The sequence below is a fragment of the Vipera berus genome, assembly GCF_964194415.1.
Source record: "Vipera berus genome assembly, chromosome: 2".
NCBI lineage: Eukaryota > Metazoa > Chordata > Lepidosauria > Squamata > Viperidae > Vipera > Vipera berus.
Window position 1 is genome coordinate 290,308,131 of NC_138203.1, and position 12,228 is coordinate 290,320,358.

General features: G+C 64.0%; 1 protein-coding gene across 1 annotated transcript in view; it reads left to right on the plus strand.

Annotated features, from left to right (window-relative positions):
• Nucleotides 1-1,992: 1,992 nt before the first annotated feature.
• Nucleotides 1,993-12,228, plus strand: part of SYNGAP1 (synaptic Ras GTPase activating protein 1) — a gene marked incomplete at both ends in the record, with an annotated part of 34,265 nt that continues 24,029 nt past the window's right edge. Inside the window, 3 exons of the mRNA XM_081319745.1 lie at nt 1,993-2,014; nt 9,735-9,856; nt 10,665-10,770. Coding sequence (XP_081175871.1) covers nt 1,993-2,014; nt 9,735-9,856; nt 10,665-10,770 — 250 coding nt within the window. The remainder of the gene's footprint in view (nt 2,015-9,734; nt 9,857-10,664; nt 10,771-12,228) is intronic.

Below are 12,228 nucleotides of genomic sequence, written 5' to 3' on the forward strand. Positions count from 1 at the left end.
TCCCATGTAACACCTCTGCTCCGCGAGCTGCATTGGCTTCCGGTTGCCCTCCGGGTGAAATTCAAGGTGCTGGTTATCACCTATAAAGCCCTACATGGCCTGGGTCCGGGTTATTTGAGGGAACACCTGCTGCCGGCATCAAACGCCCTTCGCCCAGTGCGCTCCCACAGGGAGGGTCTGCTCAGGGTTCCGCCGGTGAGAGATTGCCGGCGGGTGACACCCAGGGATAGGGCCTTCTCAGTGGGAGCGCCTGCCCTCTGGAACCAGCTGCCGGTAGAGCTGAGGACTGCTCCCGACCTCCGATCATTCCGCCGGGGCCTGAAGACCTGGCTCTTTGAGCTCTCGGGCCCAGGCTGAGGAGAAAATTTTAACTGGGGTTTTAATGAACAGGGTGAATTTAATGCTTTTTAAATTGGTTTTAACTTTTGTATGTTTTGATTTTTAATTCCCTGTAAACCGCCCTGAGTCCTCAGGGAAAGGGCGGTATATAAATGCAAATATTAAATTAAATTAAATATTAAATAATAATAAAAATAATAATAATAAAAAGAAGACAGCTCCATCAGCCTGGAAGAGCTGCCTCAGCTGACATGGCAGCTCGGCTCCAGTTAGGCCGCTGGGGGTCTCCAGAACTGGGGCGAAGCTCAAGAACCCCAAGAGGCAGCCTTCGCTTTGTCCACCATCCCCAAAGGGAAGGACGCCAGCCTGAGCAGTCAGTCGGAGCCCAACCTACTGGATGGGGCGCCAGCGGTGGGGTGCAAGAAAAAGGAGGGCAGGGGGCTGACTCAGCTGAGGCGTGTGGGGGGCTGCTGCGGGGGGGGGGCGAAGGCAGCAGGAACATTTCAGTTGGTGAGCCCAGCCTGGAGGGCCCCCCCCCCCCAGTGTCCTGCATCAAAAGCGCCAGCTGGGCCCTTTGAGAACCCTCTGAGCTTACCGTGGGACCTGCTGGCCCCACAGCTGCTTGGCCAAAGGCAGCTGGCAGCCCCCCTCAGAGAAAGTTGGGAAGGGGGGGTGCCTGGGTCTCTGCCTGAAGGTTTGGCGAGAGGAGGAAGAGGCTTCCCTGGTTTTCCGGGGGTGGGTGCAGATTCGGGTCCTCGGAGGCAGCAGCGGGCCAGGAGCGGGGGGGGGGGCGGGAGCCACCCTCCCGCGGCGATCTCTGCCCGAGACCCTGCAACCGCCGCCGCCGCCTTTCCACAACCCCGGCTTGCCAGGAAGGGTCTCGCGGGCGCGGCCAGGGGCGCCGGGCCCGTCCCGCCTCTCTCGATCCCCGGCTGAGCCCCGGACTGTGGCGGCGTCGGGCGGGCGCAGCGAGGGCTCCGGGGCTGCCGGACGGGATGGCGGGGGAGGCTCCCGGCGGAGCCGGTGGCCGACCGATGGACGTCGCGGGCCTCCCTTTCGCGCTTCCGGGCCCCCCCGGGGGGGCGCCCACCCCTCGTCCCCCGTTGGGGGGGCCGTCCCTCCGCGGGGCAAGGCGCCGGGCCCGGCTGGGAGAGGAGGGGCGGCGCCGGGAGCGCGCCTTCCCCGTCGCCCGCCTGCCGCGCTCCAGCGGTGGCGGCGCAGCTGGTGCCGCGGAGGCTCGGGACGGCCGGGCGGCCTGCGCTGCAGCCTCGGCTCCCGACGGCGGCGGAGGAGGAGCCGGGGCGCGGGCAGGCAGCGGCCGGCAGGGGGAGGCTCGCCAGCCGCCGCGCATCACCCGAACCGCCGCCGCCTCTTCCCCCGCTTTCCCGCCGCATCCCCAGCGCCGGAGAGGCGCAGCCGGCGGTGGCCCAGCCAGGCGCGGCGGGGGCGAGCGAGCGGCGGACGGCGGGAGGGCCGGTGCCAGGAGGCCAGCAGGCAGAACCGGCGGCTGCTCGGTCGCTCTCCCCCCTCCCGGCTTGCCCCTCTTCCCCCGCCGCCCCTGCTCCTCCTCCTCCTCCTCTTCCTCCGCAGGCCGGTCCGTGATCGGCGGCGGCGGCGGCGGCGAGGGAGCCGGCCGCGGATGAAGGCAGCGCCATGTCCTACGTCCCCTTCCGAGGTAGGGCGACCTTCCTTCCTCGGCGCGCGCGCGGCTGCCGCTGCTCGGGCGGGGGCGGCGAGAGGCGTCTTGGCTGGTGCGGCGGGCGGGGGGGGGCTCGGCGGCCAGGCCCCTCCCTCGGCCGCGGGGCAGAGCCTGCCGCCCGGAAGTCGGAGGGGCGACGCTGCCCGCCCGCCCGCCCGCCCGCCCGCTGCCGCTCTGCACAGCTCCGGCGCGGGGCGGGCTGCGGCGCAGGGCTGCGTCCGGCGGCTCCTCCCGGAGGTTTGACCCGGGCCGGGGCAGGAGATGCTGCGCTCCGCCCCGGGGATTCCGGCGCGCTCGGGCCTGGCGAGGCAGGTGGGAGCCGGCTGGGAAAGGGGTCCGCCGGCCGCCTGGGGACTGCGCCCCTTTCAACGCTCGCGGCTGGCCGGCGAGGCCGCGGGAGAGAAGCATCGTGGCGCTCGGCCAGCTGCGGCCGGATGGCGGCCTCCGGATCCCGGGAGAGATGGTGCGCTCTGGACCCCGCACCCGGTGATCGGGGCGCTCCGGCCTGCCGTCGGCCGACCGTAGCGGCAGGGGGCCGGGGGGAGGAGGAGGAGGAGGAGGAGGAGGGGGCGCCGCGGAAGCGGGAGCCACAGCTGGCCCCGGCCCTGGACGCGGGCTTGGCCGGGGGGTCGGCGCCGCGCCCGGCTGCGGCCCCGCCGAGGGCTCCCGGCTCCGCAGCGCCAGCCGCCACCAGATACTCGCCTGCCGGGCTGTAAGGAGGCGCCCGTCGGAGGAAGCGGCGCCCGGGCGGCGGTGGCGGCGGCGGGGAGGGGGGTCCCGGCTGAAGATGCTGCCTTCCCAGGCCGGGGCCTTTGGTGCCAACTCTGGCAGGGGGCGCTTCTCTGGCGGACCAGCCCCTTCCTCCCACGTGCCTCGGGTGGAGGGCGAGCGCCGTTGCCGGGAGGGGAGGGGCGCGCGCCCAGCCCGGTCCGGGGGGCTGCTGTGGGGAAAGCCGAAGCGTCCCGGTCGGGGCAGCTGAGGACGGAGACGCGGGCGGGGGGGGGGACGATCGCCCCGTTCTGCCCCACCATTACCCGCGCCTCGTCACGGGAGATTGCGGGTGTCTTCGTGCCCCAAAACGCTTCCCCTCCACCACCCCCCCGCGAAAGAGGGTCACCTTTCCCCTCCCCCACACCTTGGCTTTGCAGGAAACGGCCTGGGCGGGGGAACCGGACCCCCCCCTCCTCCTCGCAATCGGAGGCCCGCTAGCTCTCTTCGGGAAAGGGAGGGGGCGTGATGTTGCCAGGCAACCCTGCTCAAGGATGCTGGCGGGGGGGGGACAGCTCCGGCATGAAGTACATTCTACAAGATTGGCGGTGGCGCTGCACTGCAGGGACCCCCCCCCCGTTGGTTTTATTCCCAAGGCAGCGGAGCGCTGTTCTTTCTTCCCCGTTTAGTTGGGGGGGGCAAACCTCCCCTCGTCCTCAGCTGGAACAGCCGTCCAGCAGGGCAGGTGGGGTGACGGTTCTCTGCTGCACCAAGCGGCCGGAAGGAAGGAAGGAAGGCAGGCCTTTCCCAGCCCCCTCCCTCCCCAGGGCCAGCGGGCCGTGGTGATCTGCATCTCCCCCCCCTCAACCCCCCCCCCCTCGCTGGCCTGGCGGCAGCAGCCGTTTCCTCCTGGCTGGTGCACCGGTTCAGGCCCGAGGCTCCCGGGGGTCGCTCTGCACGCCCCCCCCCCCGCCCCCGGGGGTCTTTCCTGCTGGATCCCGTTAAGGAGATGCTGCGTTCGCTCCTCCCGCTGTTGCCTGGAGGCTGCCTCGGTGCACATTTGCATGGCAACAGCAGAGAGAGCGAGAGCGCGAAGCCTGGATGGGGGGGGATGGGACTCCAGCTTTGTGGGGGGGGGAAATCTTGTATTCCTTTCGGGCGTTGCAGGCTCCTGAGGCCAGGTGGTGCTTAGCAGAGGTTGGGGGGGGAGGAGCCCACGTGGGCCTGTGCTGCCCCCCCCAAGCTCCCAAACTGCCTGCCTGAGGCTTCAGGTGTGCTGGGAAGGACCCAAAGGGCCACTTCGTTCTCCTTCCCCAATGGACCGAAGGCCCCCCCCACAGGTGCCCCTTTCGGGCGGCTTCAGCAGGCCCCCTCCTGGCTCTGCCACGTCCACTCTCCGGCCAGAGATTCCGGGGAGTCAGCTTTGTCACGAGCACTGCCAGGCTGGCATGCTGGAGGGGGCCAGGGCCTTGTGCCCCCCCCCACCTGCCTGCTGGGATGGGGGTCCTGCCCGCCCCCCTGGGAGTGAAGCGACTGGCCTGCCAGTTGTGTCCAGGGACAGCCGCGCTGGAGGGAGCCTCGTCCTGAGGGGGGCTCTCCGGCAGGGCACCCCAGGGGCCCTTCCGGGGCTTGCAGCCTCTGAGGCCTGAGGAAGGAGCCCCCGCATTGGGGGGCCCCCGGCCCCCTTGGGGAGACTCTCCCTGCTGGGCCTGCTGACACCCAGTGCCGGCAGGCAGGGGATGTCTCCTCCCAGCTGGACTACAACGCCCATCCTCTGCCCCGAGCCCTTCCTGAGGCCCCAGCAGATGGAGGTCTCGCTCTCCTCCCGCCCCTTTCAGGCAGCCTAAGAAGGGACAAACACGGATCCGTGGAAGAGGGGGGGTTGGAAGCAGGAGGGAAGAGCTGCCAGAACTGCCCTCGCAACGGGGTGGGGGTGGGGGGAGCCCCAAATGGGCCCCACCGTGCCTGGCAAGGCCTCGTGCCATGGGCCGAGCTGGCAGGGTGGGGGCCGCGGGGTCCCGGGCGCCCCCTGCGCTCGTGGGTTTCCCGGCAGGCGTTTTGTTGCCCAACTAGCTGCCAACATTGGGGAAGCCACTGGGACGCTTCTTTCTCCCAGCCAAGTTGCTAGTGCTCATGGGCTGGAGAGCTTTCCAGCACTGGGGGGGAGGGGGGGGACAGGAGTTGCACCACTCCTGGCCCTCAGCTGGTGGCTGACGGGGGGGGGGCTCAAATAGAAGAGGCTCCCAGCCCCTAATCCCCAGCCAGCAGGATGATGGGAACTGGAGGCTCTCTTTTCCAATGAGAGAAACTTCCATGGGGGTCCCTCTGCCTCATCAGGATCCAGCTGGGGTTGCCTCTGGCCATCTCTCTCCCCCTCCCTCTCTCCCCCTCCCCCCACTCTCTTCCTCTCTCTCTGTGTCTTCCGCTCGCCTGATTGACAGCTTGTAGTGGGTGACCTGCTTCTTAGTGCTGCATGTGTGGACAGAGGCCCCCTCTCTGTTGTCTGCCCTCTGCCTGTCCCATAGGAGGCCCTAGGAATACAGGCAGTCCTCAGCTTACGACCGCAACAGAGCCCAAAACCTCTGTTGCTAAGTGAGACTGTCGTTAAGTGAATTTTGCCCCATTTTACAACCTTTCCCACCACCGTTAAGTGAATCGCTGCAGTTGTTGAGTTGGCAAGACAGCTGTAAAGCGAATCCAGCTTGTCAAAAGGTCGCAAAATGGAATGACACACGTGACAACCCCCCCCTCCCGGAATGCTGCGACCATCATAAATAGGAGTCGGTTGCCAAGCGCCTGAATTGTCACGTGTCCCTGGGGATGCTGCAACGGTGGGGTGAAAAACGGTCCTGTCACTTTTCCCCCCCCCCCCCGGTTCCGGTCACTAAGTGAAATATGTTGTTAAGTTGAGCACTGTCTGTAGATGGAGGGAAAGCGACGGAGAGCCAGTTGGCTTTGCTGCTGCAATGTGCTTTCTTGGGGCTGCCCTTGAAGACGGTCCAGAAACAGCAGCTGGTCCAGAACGGGCAGGCACTGAGGAGGGGGCTCTCCAGTGTGTGTGTGTGTGTGTGTGTGTGTGTGTGTGTCCGTTTTGGTTGTGAAGCTGCACCAGTGCCCAGTTGGCTTTGGATCAACTCAAGGGTCCTGTTCAAAGACCCGGCCTGGTCATACAGGGTTGGAGGGAGGGGCCCACACCAGGCAGGGCCTTAATTCCTGCCCTCTGGAATGGTCCCCCCCCCGGGATATTCCCCCCCCCCGCCCAAATTGTGCCCTTCCGGAACTGACTGAATCCTGCTTGTTTTCTTAGGACTGTTTCCTTTACTTTGTTTTTCTGTTTTTACTCCCCCCTGCCCCCCCCCCCAACCTTTTCTGGGCTGTTTTATTTTCCTTTTAACAAGTCGCCTTTCACGGTGAGCCTTGCTGAGCCGGGTTTGGGAGTGGGTGGCCCAGGCGTTAAACCTGATGAATTAATTAATCCACCAATCAGCTAAAGAAGGTGGGGGTGGTGTTTTAGGGTTGGACCCCCCCCTTCCCCCAAAGGGCTGATTCTGGCCGCCACCCCTGGCGTGGCCCGGGGAGCCCACGTGCCACAGGAACAAGGGCTGGGCCATGGCTTCAGCTAAAATGCAACCAGCCGGTTTGGGTCCGGGGGTCGGCCCGCATGTTAAGACCTGTTGAGTTTCTGTCTGTTTACAAAGAGGGTCCCCCACGCCAGCAGTCCCAAGCGGGGGCTGATTTGAGCTTTGGAAGCCCTTTGGGTTGCTCTGCAGTCAGACCCACATCTGGTGGCAAGGAGTTCCATAGGTGGGTTCTGGGCCGGGTTAATTGTTTTTGGTCGCTCGTCTTCCCTGGGGGAGCCTTTTAAGCTTCATCACCGTTGATTAAAACACAGGCTGCTCATTTTCCTCCCTCCCGTGTGAACATATCCCCGGGATGGGGGGGGGAAAGAGAAAATAATATATAGGAAAATCATAAGAATCACAGTAATAGTAATGTAAATAATTCAGAGTGATTCCCCTTCCACCCAGGAAAAAACGCCAGTACGTCTGATAGGTGCAAATCATGATGGCAAGGGAGAAAGAGAGAGAGAGAGAGAGAGAGAGAGAGAGAGAGAGAGAGAGAGAGAGAGAGAGAGAGAGAGAGAGAGAGAGAGAAAAGAGAAAAAGATGAGAGACAGAAAAGAGAAAAAGAGAAAGAAAAGAGAAAAGAGAGAAAAGAGAAAAAGAGATGAGTGAGAGAGAGAGGGGAGAGAGAGAGAGAGAGAAGAGAAAAAGATGAGAGAGAAAAGAGAAAAAGATGTGTGAGAGAGAAGAAAGAGAGAAAAGAGAAAAAGAGATGTGTCTGTGTGTGAGAGAGAAAAGAGAAAAAAAGAAGAGAGAAAAGAGAGAAGAGAAAAAGAGATGTGTGAGAGAGAAGAGAGAGAGAAAAGAAAAAATGTGTGTGTGTGTGTGTGTGTGAGAGAGAGAGAGAGAGAGAGAGAGAGAGAGAGAGAGAGAGAGAGATCCATCTGGCCACTCAGGGGCCCGGATCCCTGACCCGAGTTATGAAAGTGAGCTTAGGGTCTTGTGAACCATCCAGGGCCCCTCCGGCCTGGCTCTCCCCCCCGTCCCCCCCCCCCCCCGGTCTGGCTGGTCTGGAGAGGGGATGGCAGAAGGAAGGGAGCCTTCCTGGACCGGGGGGGGGGGCAGCATCCTGTATCTTTATATTTTATTATATTTATTAAATTTTTATACCGCCCTTCTCCCGAAGGACTCAGGGCGGTGTACAGGGCAATAAATATTAAAAACGAAGTACAAAAGTTAAAAAACAATTAAATATTATGCCCGATATGAACAGTAATTAAAACCATATTAAAAACTCAGCCCTTAACCCATCAAACCAGGCCGGATTGATCAAATAAATAAGTTTTTAGATCCCGCCGGAAGGAGCGGAGGTCGGGGGCCATCCGGAGCTCGACCGGCAAGCGGTTCCACAGGTCTGGCGCGCCCACAGAGAACGCTCTCCCCCTGGGGGCCACCAATCGACATTCTCTGATCGGAGGCACCCTGAGGAGGCCCTCTCTGTGGGAGCGCACTGGACGGAGGGAAGTTGATGCTGGCAGCAGGTGTTCCCTCAGATATCCCGGACCCAAGCCATTCAGGGCTTTATAGGTCATCACCAGCACCTTGAATCTCACCCGGAGGGCAACCGGCAGCCAATGCAGCTCGCGGAGCAAAGGTGTAACATGGGAGTATCGGGAGACTCCCAACACAACTCGCGCGGCTGCATTCTGCACCAGTTGGAGCCTCCGAGTGGTCTTCAAGGGCAGCCCCATGTAGAGAGCATTACAGTAGTCCAGACGAGAGGTCACGAGCGCATGAGTGACTGTACGCAAGGCATCCCGGTCCAGATAGGGCCGCAACTGGCGCACCAGGCGAATCTGGGCAAAGGCCCCCCTAGTCACAGCTCCAATATGCTCTTCTAAAGAGAGCTGTGAGTCTAGGAGGGCCCCCAAGTTGCGCGCCCTATCTACGGGGTGTAGTAGCTCACCCCCCATGGCAAGGGATGGAGTAATCTGAATTTCCCGGGATGCCGGCCCGAACAGCCACTCAGTCTTGTCAGGGTTGAGCCGAAGCCTGTTCCTCCCCATCCAGACCCGGACCGCCTCCAGGCAACGGGACATCACGTCGAGGGCATCACTGGGGTGGTTTGGGGTCGAAATAAAAAGCTGGGTATCATCAGCATACTGATGATACCCAACTCCAAAGCCACGAATGATCTCACCCAGCGGCTTCATATAGATGTTGAACAGGAGAGGCGAGAGGACCGATCCCTGAGGTTCTTTGCCTCCCCAGGAGATCCGGAGGGGCCAAGAAGGGGTCGCTTGTGGGTTTAGGTGCCTTCCCCAGCCTGCTTTCTGCAGCCCCCGGACACCTCCCCATTTGGGGAGGCAGAGGGTCTGGACCTAAAAGGCAAGACCCCCAGCTACCCCCCCGCCTGCAATTACCCCAAAGGCCCAGGACTGCTCTGGCCCTACAGTACTGGCCATGCCCCCCCCCCGCGGCAAAGGGGGCTGGCTGTGGCTGCATAGGTCAAGGGGGGGGCTTCTCCTGAGGATGTGGGGCAGGGAGGGCCAGGGGCTTCTGGAGAGGATGGCTATGGGGGCTCCTCCACCTGTCTCCAAGCCAGGGAGATGGGGGTGGGGTGGGGTCCTGGCCAGATCGGATCTAAATATCCCCACCCACGGCGGTGATTCCCCAGTGGGGAATCTCGGCCCCTTCCCACCACCCGGAGCCCAGCCAGGATGTCACCTGCAGGTCTCTCCGCCTGCCCCCTTGCTGGAGGCCTCAAACACCCCCCCCCGCTTTTCTTCCTGGCTGTTGGCAGCCTCTTCTTGCCACTGGGGGGCAGCACAGGGCCGGCTGAGGCCTTACACAACTCCCCCGCTGCCCCCACCCCTGCAGGCAGGCAGGCAGGCAGGCAGGCGAGCGGATGGAGGCCCCAAGGCTGTCGAAAGGCAGGTGGGGGGTGGGCAGAGGGTGGCCCCGAGGCCTGCAGAGCCCCTTCTGGCGGGGGTGGAGCCTCCCTGGTCAGAGAGCCCACCGCCCACTCCTCTGCTCCTGCCAATCTGCCGGCCTTGGGCAGGGACCCCCAGCCTGCCTGGAAGGGAGAGCTGCCTCAGTGGCCCTCAGGGAGCGAGGCGAGGCCGCCAGGTGCCAAGTGGCGGCGACTGCCGAACCCTCGTGGCCAGGAAAGGAGGCCGAGACCACGGTCTGCCCCCCCCCACAGAGACTCCCCAGTGGGGCAGAGGGCACCGCAGGGCGAGGGGACGAGGCCCACTTCTCTCTCAGAAAAACCAGAGGGAGCCGAGGGGGCTGGCATCTCCCGCTGCTTCGGGATGGGGGGGGTGTCCTGGCAGAGCCGGACCCCAGGCCCTTTTGTGGGGAGAGGGGCTGAGGGGGGGCTCCAAGCCTGGCCGGCTCTGCTTGACTCTGCCCTTCTGCCGCAGATGTGCGAGGAGCACCGGGGTCCCGGGTGCAGTATGTCCACTCTCCTTACGACCGTCCCTGGAACGCCCCCCGCTTTTGCATCATCTCTGGGAACCAGCTCCTGATGCTGGACGAGGAGGAGGTGAGCCGCGGGGCATGGGGTGGGGTTCTCCCTCCGGTCCCCCACCCCCACGGGGGGCCCAGAGCAAGGGGGAAGGGGCTGGGGTGGCCAAGCGTTGCCCCAGAGCTTGCCCCATACTGGGGCCACCCACAGGGCTGGGATCCAGCTGAAGCCCCCAGTCCAGGAGGAACAGCCAGGAAGCCCCCATGCAGCCCCCCCACCATTGTTTTGGCCCCGTGGCCTTCTGCGGCCTGAGGGCCCCCCCAACCTGAGGCCTCTCCCTGGAAGCGCCCTAAATTCTTGGGTTCAAAGGGGGGGGGTCAAGTACTGGTCCCCCTGGGCTCCAGAAAGACTGAATCGAGGGAGGGGCTAAACGGGTTCCTGCATCGGGGGGGGGCAAAGGCGGCTGGCGAACCATGGTTTGTAGCTTCCCGCGTCCAGCTAGACAGTTGCTCAACTGCGGTTAAGTAGCCGAGGCGCTTCTTTCCAAGGGGTGCAGGATTCTGCCTTTTTCTGGGCTGGGGGTGGGGCTATGGCCTGGGAGACCCCTCGGTCCGAGTTCCCACATTACGCCGGGCCCTTACGCCGGGTCTGGCTCAGCTGTCTTGCAGCCCCCGGGATGGTGCTTGTAAACCACGATCGGACTTGGTCCGCAAGCCCAGGCCAGGGAGATTAATTCCGTGGTTACCCAGGCCGGCCGTGGATTGGGGGGGATGCGGCGAGGGGGTGGTCGGAGAAGAGAGGGCTCTGGCAGTATGTGTGTGTGGGGGTGCTCTTTCTCTGCTCTACTCCCCCCTGATCTGGGCTGCTCTTCCCCCCCCCCCCTAAGATTCACCCTCTGCTCCTTCGAGAACGCCAGAGGGACGCCGGGCGGAGCAAGCTTCTGCGCCGGACGGTCAGCGTTCCCGTGGAAGGCCGGACCCAAGCTGAGCAAGGTAGGAGGGGGGGCCAGGGGGGGCCTGCAAATGGTTGGTGGCGGGGGGAACCAGGGTTGCCCCGGATCTTAGGATGGGTTTGATGGAAACAGTGTGGTTGGCCGGGGGTCAGTTGAATGAGTCTCTCTGTGTGTGTGTGTGTGTTTTTGTGTGAGTGAGTGACTTTCCCAGCACTGAAGAGGCAGTCCTGGAGGTTATGGGAAAGTTGGAGCCCGCCAGATCTTTGTGGCCAGGACCCCCTTTGGCCCCCAGAATTGGCCTCCGTTTGCAAAGGGGGTCCTGTGCTGGGGAGGGGACACCCCCTTCACGAAGGCCCACGATCGAAGGCCCGGTAGAGGGGAGGCCTGGGCTGGGCAGCTGCCATCCATGGGTTGAAGTTGCCGGTCTGGGGTTGGAGCGAAATCGCCATTGGGGGAGGAGAGGGGCGAGGCTGCGGGTGACCCCGTGTTTCACTGCCTTCTCTTCCCAGCCCCAAGAGGAAGGGGGGATGGGGACCCCAGAGGCCTTTGGGGTGCCACGGAGGGACCCCAGCTTCTCCTCCTGCCTCTTTTCGGCCTCATGAACCTGGGGTAACCAGTGTGGGAGGGAAATGATTGACAGGGAAGTAAAGCGGGTGGGGGCCAGCCCCATGGGCCTCGGTCCTCTGGGGGCCCGTCTTCCTTCAGCCCAAGCTGACCGTCTGCCTGGTCTGTATGGGGGGGGGGCTTGGCTGCTGCCCATCCCCCCAGCCTTGGCCCATGGGGGGCGATGGACCCGTGAAGGCAAAAGAGGGGAGCGGGGGGGGCTGCTCTTCAGCAGGTCAAAGGGCCAGGCGGGGCCCGGTAACCCTGAATTTGCCAGAGGCTCCCCATCAACGCCCCCACGTTGCAAGGGGTCGGAGCAGGTCTGGGGCCACCTGGATCTGCCCCCAAGGCGGCTGCCGAGGAAGGGGCGACCGCCCCCCCACTCTGAAACTGGGGGGGGGAACAACTGCGAGCTCTCTGCGCACGAGGATTCCCGCTTTGGGTCAGTGGGCCCCCAAAGGGCCCGCAGGAAGGGGGGCCGGGGCCAGCTGAGGAAGGGCCACAATGCCACAAGGCGAGTGGAACTGGGGGAGCGACTGGTGGGGGATGAGGGGGGCCTGGTGGGGGTCCGGTGCCCTCCCTCCCCCAGCTCTGAGCAGAGGAAGAGCTGCAGAGGGACCCTCGTCCCAGCAGTCTGATCAGGCGGGGGTGTTGGGGACCCCCTTCCCGTGTGCTGAGGGGAGGGGTCTCCTGGGGGGGCGATGCCGAGTGGCCGCCCTCTCCCACAAGATGCCCCTCCCTGCTGGGAGCCTGGACCAGGGCACTGCCAGGCTGGGGGGGGGGCGAGCGGAGACCGGCCCCCCTCCCTGGACCGGCCAGAAGCTCCTTCTCAGCTGTTGCCTGCAACGCCCCCCCCTCGAGTCCCAGCCCATAATAGCAAGGGCCCTTGAAAGGA